The sequence below is a fragment of the Galleria mellonella genome, unplaced genomic scaffold, assembly GCF_026898425.1.
Source record: "Galleria mellonella isolate WM207_F2 unplaced genomic scaffold, CSIRO_AGI_GalMel_v1 utg1267, whole genome shotgun sequence".
NCBI lineage: Eukaryota > Metazoa > Arthropoda > Insecta > Lepidoptera > Pyralidae > Galleria > Galleria mellonella.
The window spans coordinates 1,521,146-1,542,613 of record NW_026441987.1 but is presented as its reverse complement, the minus strand read 5'-3'; the positions used below and the strand labels follow the sequence as shown (position 1 = coordinate 1,542,613).

At 33.2% G+C, this 21,468-nt stretch overlaps 2 protein-coding genes across 2 annotated transcripts; one reads left to right on the top strand and one right to left on the bottom strand.

Moving 5' to 3' along the window:
* Positions 1–138: 138 nt before the first annotated feature.
* On the bottom strand, positions 139–3,024 carry LOC128201957 (uncharacterized). Its single transcript, XM_052900516.1, has 2 exons — positions 1,350–3,024; positions 139–199 (listed from the first exon to the last, which is right to left on the bottom strand). Exons 1-2 carry the CDS (start codon positions 3,005–3,007, stop codon positions 139–141), a joined length of 1,719 nt encoding a protein of 572 aa, XP_052756476.1. The 5' UTR covers positions 3,008–3,024.
* Positions 3,025–3,639: 615 nt separating this feature from the next.
* Positions 3,640–19,980, top strand: LOC113509978 (uncharacterized). Its single transcript, XM_052900626.1, has 6 exons — positions 3,640–3,796; positions 13,318–13,383; positions 14,665–14,763; positions 16,799–16,897; positions 18,223–18,321; positions 19,758–19,980. Exons 1-6 carry the CDS (start codon positions 3,727–3,729, stop codon positions 19,856–19,858), a joined length of 534 nt encoding a protein of 177 aa, XP_052756586.1. The 5' UTR covers positions 3,640–3,726; the 3' UTR covers positions 19,859–19,980.
* Positions 19,981–21,468: the final 1,488 nt, after the last annotated feature.

Sequence of the window (21,468 nt, the reverse complement as noted above, 5' to 3'; positions counted from 1 at the left end):
TTCCTATTCAAACATCACCAAAGCCTAATTGCGGTTGCCAATCCGTCTAACAAGCTTGGCGATTATTGGCAAAACCCCTGTCATGGGAAAGGTTTATATTCAGCAGTGGACAGTTAACGTCTTTGAGTATTTTAAATTTTAACTTTTCATAAATAGTAATAGGGATAATAATATCCCAGATAATAGGGAGAGAAGGATTGTTAGTAATGGGGACGTTAATCCCCAATGCTAACAATATACCCTGTCAGGTTGATCTCCACGTGGTTCCCCCTGGAAACCATCGTCATTAATTATCGTCAAATTCGTCGTGGCCAACTGGCCTGACTTCATTCTCATTTGGCATCCCTCACTGGTGCCTTGCCAGTGTATACTGATAATACAGGCGGGGTTACCATTTCATTGTCATTCATTAAAAAAAAAGATAGTATCATATATTTTTTTATTTTATTTTATGACGATGGCAAATACTCATAATTATGGTAGTCTGATTGTGAATCTATCTTAAAGAAATCTTTTAATGTTTTTTTTAAAGAGCTGTAGTCTAAGAAACATAATTATATGTATAACGTCATAACTTGAGCTCTAAAACATATCAATGATGATGTAGGTACTTTTGGATTACGTATGCAAAGTTTTGTATTAACATTCAGTAACTTATATTATTCGGTCTCTTACGTATTGTTCTCAAGTGAACTATCTAAATAGTGATCTAACATCAATGTGTCCTTATTTGTATAAAACATGTTAACTTTTATTTCAGTCACTCACCTTCTTTCTTTTTCTATAAAATATATTCTTCTTAAAGTATTTTTAATTTCAACTTTCTTGACGTTGATCACGAGTACAGTTTCATAAGGGTCGGAGAACAAATAAAATACAGAGCTATTATGTCGTTATTATTTTTTATTTTGTGAAACAAATACTTTAATTAAGTGATATTTTAAAACCATACAATATTCCAAAGTGTATAACTATGTATAACACTGTGCAAGAAAACTGCGTTGTCATTGACAACGTATTTCACATAGTGATCATAAATTCGTATTTTGTACTTTTTATTCAACATTTACTGTTCAAAATTCAAATATATAATAAGTGAAAAACCTACTTGATTCAAGGCGATGATATAATTAATTATAAGACCTATTAAAATAATAATTGTTACTCTAATTTTATAATTCAAATCGCTATATGCAATCAAACTATTAATTTATCAATTCATAATATTACTATTATATAAGTATTAATTACCTGTGATGTTATTTACACTTTGTATTTTATAATATATTACTTCAATAATAAAAACTATGAAACATATACCCATTAAGTATAAATACACATATATAAATCCTTTAAAATCATTCAAACTTAGGGGCTGAGGATCTTTAACTGCATTTGTATTGTCTAAATGTAGAGTTATCATACTTTTAAATTGTTCATCTTTAGTTGCTTTTACAACAAATCCTGATTCAATTGCTCTTAGAATGAGTTCGTTAATTCTTTTTGCAGCTGGCCATCCACGTCTCATGAATAAGCAAGAGGGTGCAGAGTATGTCCTCGAACCAATATATTGTAAGTCTGTACCTAAATTTAACAGTTGAATCACTAGCTTATCGGCGAATACGATAAACCTTTTTCCCTTCGCAATATGTTGAAGCCATGTATAATTACCACGCATTTCGATCGTTTGATAATCATTTTCTAGTTTAGAGCCCTTTAGCATTGATTTATATAGGAGTCCCCCTCCGTAACCTTCAACTTCATTTACTGCATCATCCATAGACGTCCACGGTGCCTCCAAAAATACGTTTTGTAAGCCGCTCGTTAAATTTGCTTGAAACACCTGACGTACAACGACACAAAACCAGATCCACATAGTAAAAAGACTAGTAATTAAAGCTGATTTAGTTTTAAATTTAGTTTCTTGTCCTAGAAAAATCGAGTATGCTTTAATAAGAACATCTTTTTCACCTTTGTGTCTAAGTGAATAACATTTTGGAATGAATTTTAATAATACTACAAATATTGCGAACGTTGTCCAGAAAAATGGACTAATCGAATTGCTAAAGAAAGCGTGTCTAATTTTGGACCACGTTTCAATTGCTCTCCGCGGTGGTCCTACCCAACAATATATTTTAACGTTATACACATAAGATATTTGTGACAATTTGTACCTGTACACATCCAATACTGTACTAGGTATTACTATATCACTTATACGATCTCTCACATTTGAAAAGAGTTCGGTGTTGGTTGAATTTGAAATATTAACAGTTAAAGAGGCAGGTAAAATCTCCAAACTAGCATTCAGTACATAACTAAGAATAAAAGGTAGCTCAGCTTCTGTACCAGCTATGGACGTGACTGTATCATTTACTTTATTATATGTAATGTATGGATTAAGATGCATTAAAGTAATTTTAATTGGGCAGCCTTGAAAGTTTTTAAATTTATTTTTGTGAACCACTTTTATATCCCATACATCATTTAACAGGACTGGCGTAGTATCATCACAGATTCCATTACTATATGGAAAATATGTATATATTTTTGCTGTATTATTTTCGTTATGTAATATGAAGATATCAGCGATATCATATTTCCAAGAAATGTTAGTGATTTCTGTTAAGTTTGCATCTTCATTAGTCAACACTAATATTATTCGAATAGGTTCAATTATAATTTCATAAATTAAATTAATGTAGTTTTCAAACTCATTAGACTTTGATATAAAAAGGACGACTTGTTTATAGTTACGAGTATGTGTGATTTTAATTTCACGTACATTGTCGTTAATTTCTAATGGCGCACGATACGTGAGACCTTGATAATTTGATAAAAACATTGTAACATCATCACAGCTATTTGGAGACCACATCACTGTTGTTACAGAGTTGTTATAGAATATGGAATGTGCAATATTAACAGATATATCTATTAAATCAGCACCTTTCGCACTTGTTAACAATGTTAATGTGAATACAATTAATACTTTATTAATGGCCATTTTTAATTTAATGTTGATAAAACTTGAAAGTGAGGATGTCTTGTCAATATGGTGGCAAAAACTTTCTAAAGCATTGAATATGAAATAATAAATCAATTTGACAAATAATGGGAACATAATTAGAATTTCATATGAGGAAGTTACGATTATAATTATAGTAATTAATATTCCAAACAAAATAATATATTATTATTTTTGTTTACATACTTAATTGAAATATAATTAGAGGTACTAATGAATTGTACGTGTTATGAAGCCGATCGATTTATTTGTTAGAAATTTATAAATATGATTTAATATTATATTCATTCTCATCAGAAAATAAGACAAAACTAACACACGACTAAACCTGTACATAGGATATAAAGGAGTTAAAACTCTTATGGGATAGTAGAAGTATAAGTAGAATTAGATATATATGGATACAAGGATACATTTTATATTAATTCATGCAAGTAAATCAGTGGTGCATAATTAGTATGTGCAAATGATAGTCGGCACGATCTAACAGAATAATTTTATTAATGAAACTTCATAGAAGTTGATAATGGATAATTAATACTGAAGTGGATGCTCGAACTATTTGGAGTACTCAGATTAGGTCGTGATTAATTAAATATTTGGACTATAAATGAACGAGACATTTGAACCTCTGTACTAGTGTGATCGAAATTAGCCGTAACATTTAGTGAGTTCAAAACAGTTACTAACTGTACAAAATGAAAGTTATCGGCTTGCTGTGTTGTTTAATAACTTTGGCGTATTCTAAGACTTATTCAAAGGGTTACCGTAAGTACCTATTTGTTAAGTAATATGTATATTACTTATTGAACTGTTGTTCAAATACATCCTTACTTCCATATTAATGTTATAAATGAGTCGACTTCTATGGTGTTACCTACCGCTAGGTACATTATTTTGCGTAAGATGATTCTGGGTTCGATTCTCGGTCGGACCAATTTAAGGTGCTACATCCGTTGAACGGTCATTTTTAAAATGCCATCCCTAGATTAGAGCAACAGTAAAAAATCTAAAAAAAAAAAACAATATATATAAAAATTTGGTCGTTAAACTATCTTATTTAACTAACTTATCGTTAATCGCTGCTGCGCAATTTCCAATGGAATTGTGCAGCGGTGATTATCTGTATACTGCTTAATATATTGTATGTGTGTGTATGTGTATTGTGTATGTAAATTTACTAACATTAGTGTTTAAGAATATTGTTTCTAATAAATATTTAATGGACCAAAAAGTTTGAAATAAAAATTATTATTATTATTATTAAACTACAAAGAATAAAACACACTTTAAAATTTATTCAAATTGTAAGTTACATAAATTTAATAAACGGAAAGAGTATATTATTTTTAAAAATTTATATTCCGCCAAAACCGATAAACAGAGTTTCAAAATTCTTTAAATTGTGTGTTTAATTTTAAATTTGGCTAAAATTTTGATATCCAACCTGAATTTATTTTAAATATGTATTGGAGAATTGAAGAGGGTCTTTGCGCGGAACGCCTGTTGTTATAGATTTTTTTTATACAACTTTTTTTTTATACAACTTAGAATGGCAAACAAGCTGATGGCCCACCTGATGGAAAGGGTTACCGTCGCCTATAGACATGAGCAGTACCGTGGACATAACAGAGTATACTGTTTCGCCCATGAAACCCTTCAATCGTTGCCATTGCTGAGGACTCAGGTGTTATTCCTCTGTACCCAGTAAATTCACGCCATATTCCACCCTTCAAACCGAAATATGGAATATGCAAATTATCACCTTTCGCTCTTGTTAACAATGGTTATGTGATTTAAATTAAATATTTTATTGATAGCCATTTTTAATACAATGTTGATAAAACTTAGAAGTAGTGAGGTCTTGTTAGTATAATGACAGGAACTATAAAAAGTATTGAATATGAAATAATAAATCCATATGACAAATAATGGGAACGTAATTAGAACTTTACATGACTATGTAACGATAAAAATGGTGAAAATTATTAATTCAAAACAAAATAATATGTTATAGTTTTTACTCATATATTAATTGAGAGATTGAATAAAAATTAGAGGTACTTATGAATTATACGTGTTACGAAGCCAATCAATTTATTTGATAGAAATTAATAAATATGATTGAATATTATATTTATGCTCATAAAGAAATAAAAAAAGACAAAATATAAAATTGATACAAAAGTTTTTTTATTTTTTTTTATACAACTTAGAATGGCAAACAAGCTGACGGTCCACCTGATGGAAAGTGGTAACCGTCGCCTATAGACATGAGCAGTACCATGGATATACCATAACAGAGTATACTGTTTCACCCATGATACCCCCCATGCGTTGCCATTCCTGAGGACTCTTCTGTACCCAGTAAAGTAAAGCCTATTTATAAGATATAAAGGAGTTAAAAGTTTTTTTTTATTTTATACTAATTCATGCAAGAAAACCAGCAGTACACAACTAGTAGGTTTAATGATAGTCGGCACGATCTAACAAAATAAATGTATTAATGAAACTTCATAGAAGTTGATAATAGATAATTAACACTGAAGTGGATGCTCGAACTATTTGGAGTACTCAGATTAGGTCGTGATTAATTAAATATTTGGACGAGACATTTAAATCTCTGCACTAGTGTGATCGAAATTAGCCGCCATTTAGTGAGTTCAAAACAGTTACTAACTGTACAAAATGAAGATTTATTAGTTTACTGTGATGTTTAGTAACTTTGGCGTATTCTAAGAGTTATTCAAGGGGTTACCGTAAATATATGTTAATTAATAGACAGTCCAAATAAATCCTTACTTCCATACTAATGTTATAAATAAGACGACTTCCATGGCGGAGCGGTATATATATATACTATATAATATCTAACATATATTAGGTATATAGTTCCTCCTGCACCGCTCATCTTTGCCCCCCGCCTACTATACTCGCACGGCCAGCACCAGCGATCACAAAATAATTTTAACGGCTTATTTATTTTTACATCGCATTATCTTCTGACCAACTGTCTTAATTAACATCCTGTAAAAAGTAAACTTTGTCTCTATTAAGTTTCCGTTTTAAATTAGCTATTTGATTTTATAAGAATTTAAAAGTATACGCCAAAAATATACAAACTTGTAAAATTTATTTTACTTTTAATATAAAAAAAAATCTTTTCGGCTGCATGTTTAGTATAAACTTAGTTTGATTCGCGGACTTTTTTGTGAAATTACAGGGAGTGAATATATTGCTACAGAATGTTTTACTTTATCTCAAACCATGGATTGCATTTATTGCGATTAATTGTTGAAAATATATATTGAACAAAATTAAAAGCAGTCTATAACACTCAGAGATAATATATATTTCTGCAATTTGTATCATTAATGAAGACCTTTCCCGTATATCAGACTGGAGCAAAGCTTACGGCCTCACCGTAAATCCATCAAAAACGCAATGTATTATTATCGGTAGCCCTCATTATATATCTAAATTAAATTCAATTAATCTTCCACCAGTAGTTTTTAACGGTCAAGTAATTAAATATAGTACTAGTGTGAAAAATCTCGGAATACATTTTGATCAAACACTGACCTGGTCTTATCAAATATCTCAGTTAAGCCGTAAAATATTTGCTTCAATAGGTAGTCTCAATCGGCTGCGAAACTTTCTACCAGTCGGTACCAAGACTGCATTGGCACACTGTCTACTACTTCCTATTCTAGATTACGCTGATTCCTGTTATGTTAATCTTACAGAAGATCAATTAAATAAACTTGAGCGACTTCAGAACATATGTATACGGTTTATATTTAATCTTCGCAAATATGACCACATTTCTGATTTCCGCAATCAACTCAAGTGGCTTCCAATTCGCCTTCGCAGGAACTGGCACATCCTATCTCTTCTTTACACTATTCTTTTTCATCCTTCAACTCCCGATTACCTCAAAATGTGCTTTGAGTTTCATGTCGATTCTCAGGGTCGTACATTGCGCAGCGCGAGATCCCTTCGTTTAGTAACTCCTATTCATTCTTCTAAATTCTATTCCTATTCTTTCACTATAAAAGCTATCCGTCTCTGGAACTCCTTACCTCTTTCTATTAGATCAGCGCAATCTCTTGCCTCGTTCAAGAGGCAGGTAAAATCTCATTTCCTATCTCTCTAATTTGCTTTGACGTTTACTATGTGTGATTTATCTTGATCTATTTAGTATATTTATGTTTATGTATTATTATTTGTATTATATATATGTATGTTTATGTATTATTATTTATATTATATATGTATGTTTATTTAGGTTATGTAATCTTATTTTTATATTTAGAATTTTTTGCATTTTGTCTGATTCCTTTTATGCATTTACTGTGTCTGATTTGCGCCATCTACCTTTCTCTCTGTACTTATGCATTCTTTATGCCAGGTTGTCTGTAAGAGATTGCTTGTAGCGATAAGGCCGCCTTTTGTATATGCACGTTCTGTATAAATACTCCTTGTATACATCTTTACTGTGCGCAATAAAGAGTTTATTATTATTATTATTTCTCAAAGTGAAAGAATAGAATAGAAATCATTTATTCAAATAAACTTACATTGAAGCACTTTTGAAAAGTCATTACATTTTTTTTAATTTACCGCTCGTTCGGAAAGCTGTCTCATCACAAGAAGAACGAGCAAGAAACTTGCGTGATGCTCTTTTAAATAATTTTATTATTATTTTACATTTTTAAGTTTAATTGTGTGAATACAAACCACCAATTAGCACTAATTCAATTAAATACTCAAAAAGAAAAAAAAAATTGAATACATAACCAACTGGTTAAACAATTAATAAGAGGAAATCAGTCATAGTGATTAGAGCAGACCAGTCCCTACAAGCAGTACCCGTTCACGAGTATGACGGATGAGCCAGCCATCACTGCGCTCGACCATATTTTAGGGAGCCCAATGACCCGGCCCACCACGCCGCCACAAGTCTGGACATTTTAGTGAGCATGACTACTCAAAACACTAGACCACGTCAAAGCTACTCACAATTGCCATCTGATAGTTATAGTATTCACATTTTACATAAGAATGCATGCGGCAATTAATACAAAAAACCGCTACGCTTTCATATTTCTAAAATTAATCAATTAAATCAAGAAAGCAATGAGAAAATAAAATTATAACGTTGTATGCTAATAAACTAATTATTTACTTGATAAGTTGTCATCTATGAATTCGTCTATCCTGTAATAGGCTTTCTTACATAAAAATTGTTTAATATAAGATTTGAATTGCCTCTCTGTCAGATTTAATGCAGATTCCGGCAGTTTATTATAAAATCTTATGCAATTACCATAGAATGAATTACTGATTTTGTGCAGACGGCATTTAGGTAAAATAAGCTTATTTATATTGCGTAAGTTTCTACTTGTACAGTCTTTGAGTTTTTTAAAACTCGCTAAGTTCTTCCGTGTATACATAATATTTTCATAAATGTATTGTGAAGTAACTGTGAGGATATTTGAGTCTTTAAAGCACTAACGTAATGACTCTCTTGAACCCATACCATAAATAGAACGTATGGCTCTCTTTTGTAAAACAAATATAGTATTTATATCGGCTGCTTTACCCCACAGCAGTATGCCATAAGACATTATGCTATGGAAATAACTAAAATATACAAGTTTAGCCGTCGCCACGTCTGTTAATTGCCTAATTCTTCTAATTGCATATGCAGCAGAACTGAGTCTACTGGCCAATTTTGAAATATGGGGCCCCCATTGTAATTTCGAGTCCACTGTTATACCTAAAAAAACTGTATCATTAACAAAATTTACTATTTCGTCATTAAGCAATAACTGTGTATTTATTAGTCTTACATTAGGAAGTGTAAATTTTATACACTTTGTTTTGCTGGAATTTAATAATAGGTTATTACATGTAAACCAATTTAATATTGCAGACATAGCACAATTTATATCGTCTAATTGATTACTTTGACGTCCAATTTTAAACACTAACGAAGTATCATCCGCAAACAGCACTATATCTGCAATTTTCTCTACCATAAAGGGAAGGTCATTTATGTAGATTAAAAAGAGAAAGGGGCCTAAGATTGACCCTTGTGGAACGCCCATCTTAATATTAGCTCCCTTAGATTTTACACCGTCAATATCTACAGTTTGAACCCTATCCTCTAAATAAGTTCTCATTAATTTTAGATCATTATCTCTTATACCATAATGTTCGAGCTTGTACAAAAGCGTTTTATGATCCACACAATCAAATGCCTTTGATAGGTCACAAAAAACTCCGAGTGCATCCTGTGACCTCTCCCAAGATTCGAAAATATGTGTCATTAGCGCAACACCTGCGTCAGTGGTAGACTTGCCGGCGGTGAAACCATATTGCTGACTGTGAAGCAGTCCGTTAACCCTGAAGTGATGTAACATTTGATTTAACATTATCTTTTCAAACACCTTACTTAGAACTGGCAAAATAGATATAGGTCTATAGTTCCCTGGCTCAAATTTATCTCCTGATTTAAATAGTGGGATTAATTTGCTAAATTTCATTAAATGTGGAAAAACGCCATTATCAATACATTTATTAAAAATAGTGGCTAGATATGGAGCAACAATATCTATGAAAGAACTAACTACTTTTACAGACATGCCCCAAAGGTCTTCCGTATTTTTTAAATTTAGCTGTTTGAATATTTTTATGATATGAAAGGGGCTAACATGTGAAAATTTAAATCTTAAAGAACAACAACCGATATTAGTCTCTAGTAATTTTTTTGCTCGAGATTGAGATGAGTCCAGAGAAGATGTAATATCAATCGGAATATTAGCAAAAAAATTCTCAAAATCCGATTTGTAGTACCGAAGATCACCCCGAATATACAAACTCTAAAATTTACCTCTTTATAATATTATTAGCGTAGAGGTAGACTTGCCGTGTGATCCCGGTATAAAATAGGAGACCCCTTCCTATCCCGTAGGTGTCATTCCTATGACACCTACGGGATATGAAGGGGTCTCTTATTTTATAGTCAGCTCCTGCCGACTAAGGTAGGGCAACTTATGGGCAGTAGCGTCCCTCTTAAAACATCTCTAAAGTCAATCTGCGGTTGCTAATCAAGTTGCAAAGCGTGGCAACTACTGGAAAAACCCCCCAAGGGAAAGGCTTATGAGTGGACAGGCAGTGGACAGGTAAAAGTTGATATGATAATGAAAGAGAGGTAGAGTAATATTAATAATTGTTTAAAATTCAAATATATGTATAATAAGCGGTAAAATTTGCTAACATTTAGCAATTAGATGATTAGGTCTAATTCCTAATAGTATAAATTATTTGATATAAAGCGATGATATAATGAATAATTGTTATTAAAACACTAATTGCCACTCTAATTGTATAATGATCTTTAGTATTTACGATTACACACAATTTATAAATTCATAATATTACTACTAGAACAGCATTTATTGTCTGTGATGTTACTGATATTTTGTATTTTATAATATATTACTTCAATAATAAAAACTATGAAACATATACCCATTAAGTATAAATACACATATATAAATCCTTTAAAATCATTCAAACTCAGTGGATGAGGACCATTCACAGTGTTCAGATTGTTAAAATATAGATTAATCATTCCTGTAAATCGTTTATCTCTAATTGCTTTTATAGTAAATCCCGCTTCAATAGCTCTTAGAATGAGGCTGCTAATTCTATTTGCAGCTGGCCATCCAGGTCTCATGAACGCGCAAGCGGGTGCGGGGTATGTCTTCGGACCAATATATTGGAGGTCTGCATCTAAATTCAAAAGTTGAACCACTAGTTTGTCGGCGAACACGATAAATCTCCTTCCCTTCGCAACGTTTTGGAGCCACGTATAGTTACCACGCATTTCGATCACTTGATAATCTTTCTCTAGTTTCGAGCCCTTCAGCATCGCTTTATATTGGAGTCCCCCTCCGTAACCTTCAACTTCATTTACTGCATCATCCATAGACATCCACGGTGTCTCCAAAAATACGTTTTGTAAGCCGCTCGTTAAATTTGCTTGAAACACCTGGCGTACAACGACACAAAACCAGAGCCACATAGTAAAAAGACTGATAACTAAAAGTGATTTACCTTTAAATTTAGTTTCTTGTCCTAGAAAAATCGAGTATGCTTTAATAAGAACATCCTTTTCACCTTTGAGTCTAAGAGGATAACATTTTGGAATAAATTTTAATAATACTACAAATATTACGAATGTTGTCCAGAAATATGGACTAATTGAATTGGTAAAGAAAGCGTGTCTAATTTTGGACCACGTTTCAATTGCTCTTCGCGGTGGTCCTACCCAACAATATACTTTAATGTTATACACATAAGATATTTGTGACAATTTATATCTGTACATATCTAATAGTGCACTAGGTATTACCATATCGCTTATACGATATTTCACGCTTGAAAAGAGATCAGACTTGGTTGAATCTGAAACATTAATAGTTATAGAAACAGGCAAAAATTCCAAACTAGCATTCAGTATATAACTAAGAACAAAAAGTAGATCAGCTTCTGTACCAGTTATGGACGTGACTATACCATCTACTATATTATATGTAATATATGGATAAATGTTTACTAAAGTAACTTTAATTGAGCATCGTTGAAAGTTTTGAAATTTACTTGTAAGAGCTACTCTTATATCTCTTCCATCATTTAATAGGACTGGCATAGTATTACCACAGATTCCATTACTATATGGAAAATATGTATATATTTTCGCTGTATTATTATGGTTATATATAATGAAAATATCAGCGATATCATATCTCCAGGCAATATTAGTTACTTCTGTTAAGTTTGCATCTTCACTAGTGAACACTAATATTATCTGAACAGGTATAATCATAACTTCATAAATTAAATTAATGTAGTCTTCGAACTCATCACACTTTGATATGAAAAGGACAACTTGTCTATAGTCAAGTGTGATCTTCATTTCTCGTATATTGTCGTTAATTACTAATGGCGCATGATAAGTGAGCCCTCGATATTTTGGTAAAAACATTGTGATATCATCACAACTATTTGGAGACCACATCACCGCTGTTACAAATTTACTATAGAATATGGAATGTGCAATATTAACAGATACATCTATCAAATTACCACCTTTCGTTCTTGTTAACAATGTTAATATGTTTAAAATTAATATTTTATTGATGGTCATTTTTAATACAATGTTGATAAAACTTGAAAGAAGTGAGGTCTTGTTAGTACGATGACATGAACTGTATAAAGCATTGAATACGAAAAAATAAATTAATTTTATAAGTAAATGGAACATAATTAGAACTTCACATGACGATGTAACGATAAAAATGATAAAAATTTATAATTTAAAAATGAAATAATATATATTATTTTTATATATACGTTTAATTGAAATATAATTAGAGGTACTAATGAATTATACGTGTTACGAAGTCGAACGATTTATTTTTTAGAAATTAGTAATATATTTTTAATATTTGAACCCTATAAGTTATGACTTAGTTGACGTAATCAGATGGCGTGGGTAAAAATCGGCCCCTCCGCCACGACCACCGTATAGCATGTGACTCCCAATGTTTTATTTATGCTTATCAAACAAACAAATAGACAATATTAATATAAAACTAATATAGAAATAAGGCCTATATATATAAGATCATGATTATACCGTATTAGCCGTTAAGTACCCCATTATAGGGAACGAGGGAGGGAACCCTTTATAGAGAAGGCGTATGTTCAGCAGTGTACTGCTGAACATGGCCTTTCACAAAGGGGGGTTTTGGGAAGGGGGGGTTACAACATATATAGTATATATTGTAAATGTAAATGTTATTTTTTGCATCTTTACGATATACTATATATTGTAAAGATGCATTTTAAACTAATTAATGCAAGTAAACAAGCGTCACGAAACTGTAAGTGAAATTTTAAATCTTTTTGATATTTTGAGTTACTCTACCGACATTATATTTTTCTTGCGTTTATTTTATACTAGCTTTTACCCGCGACTTCGTCCGAATGACTAGGATATGCTTATTGACCGGGATAAAACGTAGCCTATACCCTTCTACATCTTATATAATACGTGTATATCAAGTTCTATATTGATTAGGTTTAAGTAGTTAAAACAGTCTAATGTAACAAACTCCTTTTCTCATTTATAATATTAGTAAGGATTGAGTATACGTGTATTTATCTTTCTTCTGTAAAATTGGATCTATTAGGATTTTCCTGCTCTTTTACAGACGGTCCAAGAAGATGTGTCAACGTGTGGGATGAAGGCTGTATCAACGGTCAGCTTAATGGTGCAGGTAATATTAATTGTATTACATTAATGATAGTTTTAAATCGAATAAATTATATTAATTTTAATGTTTATTAGAGGGAGACTGTACAAAAGTAGGTACCTCTATCCCATTCGTGTTTCAACCGTGAACCAGTTGTGTTTGTATGGCTGTATTTCGGTTTGAAGGGTGGCGGTGAGTTTACAGAGACAGACGTATAATACCTGAATACTCAGAAATAACAACGCGTGGGGGGCATCATAGGCGAAACAGTATACTCTGTTGTGTCCATGGTACTGCTCATGACTATAGGCGACGGTTACCACTTTCCATCAGGTTGAATAAAAACAATTGCAGCTGTCCTGCGAGAAGCTGAAGACCGTGCAAAATGGAATAACATCATAAGAGAGGCAACAGACACCTTTCAAGCACACGACCTTCAGCAATGAAGAGGACGAAGAGAGAGAGATTAAAAAACCTTATACTTTAATTCAATGTCATTATTTTGAAATATTTTTATTTTTTATTAGCAGGATATTTCCCGCGGCTTTGCTTGCATGAATCAGTAACATAAAATATCCTATGTATTAAGTTAGAATATAATCTACTAGTGTAATTTCATTCAAGTCTGTTCTGTAGTTTTTGTGTGAACAACTAACAGACATGTATCCGTCCATTGTGTTTCTTTAAACATTATTGATAAATAAAATGTGGTATAAAAGGTTCGAATTAATACTACAGGTATTCTCTAGTCAGTCTAGTCAACCTTGAAGACATGCAAAAATACTCGATGATGGTTTAAAAAATAAAATTATTTATGGTCATCATATTATATCTATTTATTATCTGTTTTACAGATTTATTTTTTTAACGCGCCACCTACCTATTTATGCTTTAATTCCTTTTACCCAAAGGTTGTCTGGAAGAGATTGCTTAGCAATATGACCGCGTTTTGTACTACACTATACGTATTGAAAATTGTTCAACAAATCTTGTTATATTAGTGCAATAAAGTGTTAAATAAATTAATTAAATAAATAAATATACCACTTTATGTTTCACTATCCATTTACTGTCCACTGCTGGACATAGGACTTTCCCATAATAGGGGTTTTGCCAGTAGTTGCCACGCCTAACAGGCGGATTGGCAATCATAGTTAGGCTTTAGAGATGTTTTAAGAGGGATGCTGCTACTCATCAATCGCCCTTCCTTAGTCGCCTCTTACGACACCCACGGAAGAGGAAGGGGTGGCCCATTCTATGCAGGGACCATACGACTATATATTGTAATGTAAGTGATGATTTCAGGTGGTGATGATGATTATCTGAGCAACGGATTCACCCCCGGCAAACGTTGCGTTAACATGTGGGACGAAGGATGCATCAATGGACAGCTGCCTGGCGCTGGTAATTGTCTATTATATATATAATATATATATAATATACTATATTAAAGAGTAAAATCTTAAAAAAATAGTAGTTTTTTCAACCGACTTCAAAAACAAAAATGTTTTTAATTCGTTTGTATTTTTTTATGTTTTATAAGCATTATAAAATTCGAATATATAGTAGTTCAGATTATGGAATGATCTCCCCAATCATGATGATGATGATGATGAGGTTTTTTCCAAGAGACTACAGCATTGGGTTCTTCAAAAAAGAAAGAAGAAAGAAAGAAAGAAAGAAAACATTTATTGACAACAACAAAAAGTTACATAAATTATGAATTAAAAAACAAAAAAACTTTACATTTATTATTATATTAAAAAGGGGTAAAGAGTTTCCTTTAGGGTCGGCAACGTGCCCATAAATACCCCCGGTGTCACAGATTTTCATAGGTTACTGTAACCACTTACCATCAGGTGGGCCGTTTGTGCGTGCGTGCACACACACGTGCTTGTTTACCAATTCAGTGGTATAAAAAAGTCTGTACAACAAAGTACATTTCTTTTGGAAATTACAAAACCTTGTTTTCTCTGCCTATGTAAATAAGCGACCAAACAAGCAGATAGAATATATGCTACTATCTAGCATTCTGTAGTTAAGTCTCCAGGATTTAATGGAGAAATTAGTCATGCCCGTCTGTTCATTTTTCTAACTATTCACCTAATCTCTTTTCTGTCAGTCTGTACATTAAAGTATTATAACATTTAGCATCATCATATCAGCTGTTAATTGTCCATTGCTGAACATAGGTCTCCCCCATAAGAGAGAGCTTTGTCAGTATTTGCGTAGGTTGGCAATCGCAGTTAAGCTTTGATAATGTTTTAAGAAAAGTGTAAGGTAATATTCTAATAAAAGGTGGATTCTCCAAACAACAAAATGGTGAGGTCCAGCAGGAAAAAGAAGTGTTGGAAGGCAAAGAAAGAGACGATCTGATGATATAACAAAGACAGCAGGAAAAAACTGGACAAATACTGCTAGAGATAAGGAGAAGTGGAAAAAGATGGAGGAGGCATTTATACTTGGGGACCATTGAAGTGGAGAGAAAGCTGTAATAATAATAATAGTTTTTGGTGGATGTGACCATACCGCATGATGAGAACCTCGTGAAAGCTGAAACCGAGAAAAAGAGGAAATATTTCGACTTGGCTCACGAGGTGACCGAAATGTGGGGGGGTGGCGTTCACCGAAATCATTCCAATCGTTTTGTCGGTGAACGGTCTTATCCCAACTAGTCTGGAACAACATCTCAGACGGTTGGTATTCCATGGCGGCTCACACTCGGGAAAGATGCAGAAAGCGGTGCTCTTAGATACTACCCGCCGTACTGTAAGTCAGTTTCTCTCCCTGGGGACTTGAACCCCGGCCGACTGTGCTTCTGCTGGGGGTTGGTTTGCCATCTCCTCTCCTTAAGAGTCCTCTCTTGAGGGTGAATTTAAAATAATAATAATAATGTTTTATAATACTCTCCAATTATCTTTCCCTTCTCACCGTATTGGTTACGCTTCAAACTCTTTTCTCCTACATTCTTCACGACTCTGGAACGCGCTTCCTGATGCCATTAAGAGACTACCGACTAAACCGTCTTTCAAAAAAAGCGTTCACGCTCACTTTTTATCTTTATCCGAGCAGTAAGTGCTTTATATAGTATAGTATATATCATATATGTATCATATATCGTGTATAATATAGTATATATCATATATGTGTAAGTATATTTGTTATTCATATATATTTATTCGTTTATATATGTAATTTTAGTATGTATTTATATCAATAATTAGTAGTACCGCATTCGAGTATTCTGACACTTCCCTATGGTTGACTGGGAGAGAATGCTTTTAGCATTAAGTCCGCCATGTACACATATTTGTACTAATGAATAAATAAATAAATATTTTAAGAAGGACGTTACTGACCATTCTTCGAATAGTAAGTTATAATACATTAAATTAACATAAATCGTAGTGAAAATCGTGAATTATAAATACAATTTCAGGTGGCGATGACGGCTACTTGAACGGTGGCTTCAATCCTGGGAAACGTTGCGTTAATATGTGGGATGAAGGATGTATAAATGGACAGTTACCTGGATCGGGTAAAGTTACACTTACTGCTAGGAATATTTATTTATTTATTATTTTTGAAGGAAGCTTACAGCTGTAATCTATACTTATAATAAATCTGTAGAGAGGTCAATTTTGTACATGAAATATATTTCCAAAATAATTATCAGGGGGTGATTAATGATCGATACTGATGCCAAAAATGCAATCAGCAAAATTTTTGTCTGTCTGTCTGTATGTTCGGTATAGAAACAAAAACTACTCGACGAATTTTAACAAAAATGGTACAATTATTCTTCATACTCCTGGGCAGGTTATAGTATTAGGTTATTAGTATTAGTAGTATACTTTTATCATGCTACGATCAATAGGAGCAGAGCAGTGAAGGGAAATGTTGGGAAAACGGGAGAAGTTACTCCATTTTTAAGCTTCCGTCGCGTGTGCAGCCTTAATGGCCACTTTTTAAAATGTCAAAATGTCCACCCGTGCGAAGCCGGGACGGGCCGCTAGTAACTTAATAATTAATTATACATGACAACAACAAGCTAATTAAAAGCTACCACATATGATTAACGAAAATTAAATTACTTACAGTCTAGATAATTATTAAATGTTCATTAAAACACAGGTTAAACATTTAACTTCGTTAAAATCAATATAATACTGAAATCATTTGGCAATTCAACCTTCAAGTGTTCTTATCAGAACTCTATTCTTTACTGACATTTCCTATCCCCTTTTTCTTATCCATTTCTTTCATGAGAACTTTAATTATATTTTTTATTGTTGTTATTTATCTAAATTCATTTATCTTTTTCACTATTTTCATGTTTATTCTTCATTATTTTTATTCTTCCTTCTTGATTTTGTCATTATTATTCTATGCATTCTATTTTTTTGTTTTTATTTTATTTATTTTATTGCTGTTTTGTTACTTATGATAGATAGATACAAAATTTATTTGTATTACTTATAGCATACAAATAACAACATTCATGGATACGTACACAAAAAAAAGAAATAAAAGAATAAATATACAAAAAAAAAAAAAACAAAAAGTAAAAAGTAAAAAAGTAACAAAATTTTTCATTGTGAGTATACGCCACAATATCATAAAATGGCCTTAATTCAGTTTATTTCTTTGCCCTCAAAAGAACGAAACACTGATAGTCTGTTATGGCCAAGAGCCATTTATGATTAGATATGTTCTCTTATAACACACGATATGTATATCTGATATCAGATACGCACACTATGACAATGCGCTTGTATTGTGTGTGTATCTACAAATAAAACTTACAGGCGTTTGTGAATGAACATATTGTGATTTTTTTTTTAATTAATTGTTTTATTGCAGGTGGCGATGACGATTACCTTAACGGCGGTTTCAACCCCGGTAAACGGTGCATCAACTTGTGGGATGAAGGTTGCGCCAACGGACAACTTAATGGAGCAGGTATGTTTCATACCTATCCAGAGTTAAAGTTTAATTTGTTAGGAGAGAAGCGTCATATAGACGTCTATAGATGTTTTTTTATGGGTGAAAATGGTATGGTAACCCCGCCTGCGCTAACGGGATATGCTGGCAGAGCACCAGTGAAGGGTGATGGATGAGAATGAAAACAGGCTAGATGGCCTATCATGATGAATTCATCAGGAATTAACCATGATAGTTTCCAGGGGGAACCACGAGGAGGTCGACCTGGTTGGGTATATTGCTAGCAATGGGATTCTTAGTCTCCATTACTAACAATTCCTTTCCCCCCGACGTCTATAGGTTACGGCAGCCTCTCCAAAAGTGGGCGATAACGCCCCCTTGTGGGCGCTGCAGACCTAAAGGGGGGCGGTAAGAGAATCTATACTATTGTATTTGATATATATATATATATATATATATATATTGTATAGATATCCCTATATACATTGTTATATAATTTAACGGAGAATGAGTAATATATATAAATACCTTTGAACATAGCCTATATTCGTAAAATGTGTGTTTTGTTTTTTTTTATCGTCTTCTATAGACATACATGACATTAACGGAGAATGAAGAACCCCATCCTGTAGTTTCTTGGGAAAACCTTAAAAAACTTGTTTCGTGAGAAACTCTCTGAATATGTGCAGGACATGTTGAGATGGCTACGGTGTGTATGTGTGGCTGTGTGTCGTATCCCGAAATTTCACTGCCATATCTCATCTTTCAAACCGAAACACAGCTATACAAACACAGGTTCTTCATGGTAGAAACACTGGTGGAACAAAGGTATTTATGTAGGCGACTGTCCTACAATTTATGCGATTGAAATTGATTGAACACGATGAAGGACGAAATGACTGTACGCAGAAGTTTCAAGTTGGTCAGCAAGTAATGGAGAGGGCTATTATCGGAGTTTTTTTGCGTGATAGAATCCAAAATGACGATATCTGTAGAAGGACCAAAGAGATCTGCCTATTTCTTTTATTCTTCTGCAGATTAGTGCTACTCGCTCGGTTTATGTCGAGCACGAAGGATAAGCAAGTTGGTGTGCTAATGGATTGGCCACATACCTCGAAAAAAAAGACAACTAATGGGGAAGAAAGTTTCTTCTGTGACGACCTCATATAGACAAACATCCACTAGGCAGAGTGACGACCAAAAACGCATTATAAGGACAGTTTCTTTGCGATCCCATACAGGCAACCTTTCACTAGACGGAGTGACGACCTCAAACGCATTATAGGGAATTAGTGAATGCAGGTGCCTTGGATCTGTCCTTACGGCAGTCTATGAGGGCAGGCCTATGTTCAGCGATAGACAGTTAATGACTGAAATGATGATGAAATCACGGGAAAAGCTAGTTTTTTCAATTAAATTATTACTATATTAAGCATGTGTTATTTCATTTTCAGGTAGCGATGACTCTTATCTGGGTGGCGGTTTCAATCCAGGCAAGAGATCGCTTCATGAGATTTTGGCAAAACTACAAAAGGCCCACTCGAAGAAGCAATAAAATTTTTCCTTTGCTGTTTAATAATTTTCATATTTTTTTTTTGGAATACAAGTAGATCTGTCTTATTATTTATGCTAGTCTCATCACTGTATGTATTTAAAAATAAAATAATATAAAACGCCTCCTATCTTTTATTTCATAACACGTACGAACACGTAACGAGTACGTTATCAATTCGAACGAATAGTTTAGGCTCTACAATTAATATAGATCATAATTGCATTTAAAAAAGTAATTTTTTAAAGGGAAATTACATGAAGAACATGCGATTTTTTTCTAATTTATGTCATATTCAGGAACAGCCCACTAAACTTCAATTAATTTTATTAAAATTAATTATACTACTTGGCTGTGTGATCCCGGTATAGAATAGGCCACCCCTTCCTTTCCCGTAGGTGTCTTAAAAGGCGACTAAGGAAGGACGAGGGATGGGCAGCAGCGTTTATCCTAAAACATCTCCAAAGCCTAACTGTGGTTGCGAATCTGCCTGCCAAGCGTAGTAACTACTGGCAAAACCCTCCAAGGGGAGGTTTATGTTCAGCATTGGTCAGTTAAAGGCTGATATGGTGATAATGATGAATGTGATAAATGTGTTAAATATGATGAATATGATAGGCGACTAAGGCAACTTAATGAAGTTGCCTTAGTTGCCTCTTACGACACTCATGGGAAAGGAAGGGATTACCTAATCGTATATTTGTATATTATTGTTTTGTAGTATTATAATATAATATACATTTGTAGTATCGACAATATAATATAAAAAATAGATGTACGGCTAGTTTACTTCTTTTAGCACGAAGGTGGCAAACAAGTATATTATACAGATCATCTGATGGTAAATGGTTACTGTAGCCTATAGACGCTTACAACCTACCCCTAAGTATTACGTGCGCATGGTCGACCCTGAAGAAATGTTAATACACTCTTTTTGAATAACTCCATACTGTATTGTGTGATAAAACTCACCAATTCCAACCCGCCATAAACTATAAAGTTTCATCCCAACCATCTGGACGAGTGGCGGTCCTTCACCGTGCCTTTTTCAAGGCACTTTCTCCCACGCACAACCACTCTTTGGAATCAACTTCCAGCAGCGGTAATTCCGAACCGATACGACAACCTAACCTTCAAGAAAAGAGTATATTCCTTTTTAAAAGTCCGGCAGCACACATGCCGTTGGTGTTGTGGGTGACCATGGGCGGCGGTAGTCACTTACTATCAGGTGAGCCGCATGCTCGTTTGCCTCATGTGTTGTAAAAAAAAATTAATACCTCCGAAAAATGTGCCATTTAATAAAAGTTACAAGTCGTCGAAAGGGAGACACTTTATCTATATATTAACGATCTATGTAGTAGATAGTAGTATAATAGATAAAGTTTAAAACTATGAACAATAAAATTTTTTATATCCTGTTATAAATATTTTTGAGCTACTTCAAGGATTTTGGTTAGATTAATATAATAAAAAGATAGGTAAGTATTGATTAATACCCTGGCTGTTATGCAAGAAGTATTAAATTTCTTCCGGGGGTCGGCCTCCACGCGGGGGAAAGGGATTATTAGAAATAGTTTTGATCGATCCCATTGATAGCAATACACCCTATCAGG

Excerpts from the sequence above, each read along its gene's own strand:
- LOC128201957 (XM_052900516.1), bottom strand. The coding sequence starts at position 3,007 with ATGGCCATTAATAAAGTATTAATTGTATTCACATTAACATTGTTAACA. Across the intron at positions 200-1,349 it reads AGTTTGAATGATTTTAAAGG|AATCCTTCTCTCCCTATTAT; the intron begins ATTTATATATGT and ends CCCATTACTAAC.
- LOC113509978 (XM_052900626.1), top strand. The coding sequence starts at position 3,727 with ATGAAAGTTATCGGCTTGCTGTGTTGTTTAATAACTTTGGCGTATTCT. Across the intron at positions 16,898-18,222 it reads TGGACAGTTACCTGGATCGG|GTGGCGATGACGATTACCTT; the intron begins GTAAAGTTACAC and ends GTTTTATTGCAG. Across the intron at positions 18,322-19,757 it reads CGGACAACTTAATGGAGCAG|GTAGCGATGACTCTTATCTG; the intron begins GTATGTTTCATA and ends TTTCATTTTCAG.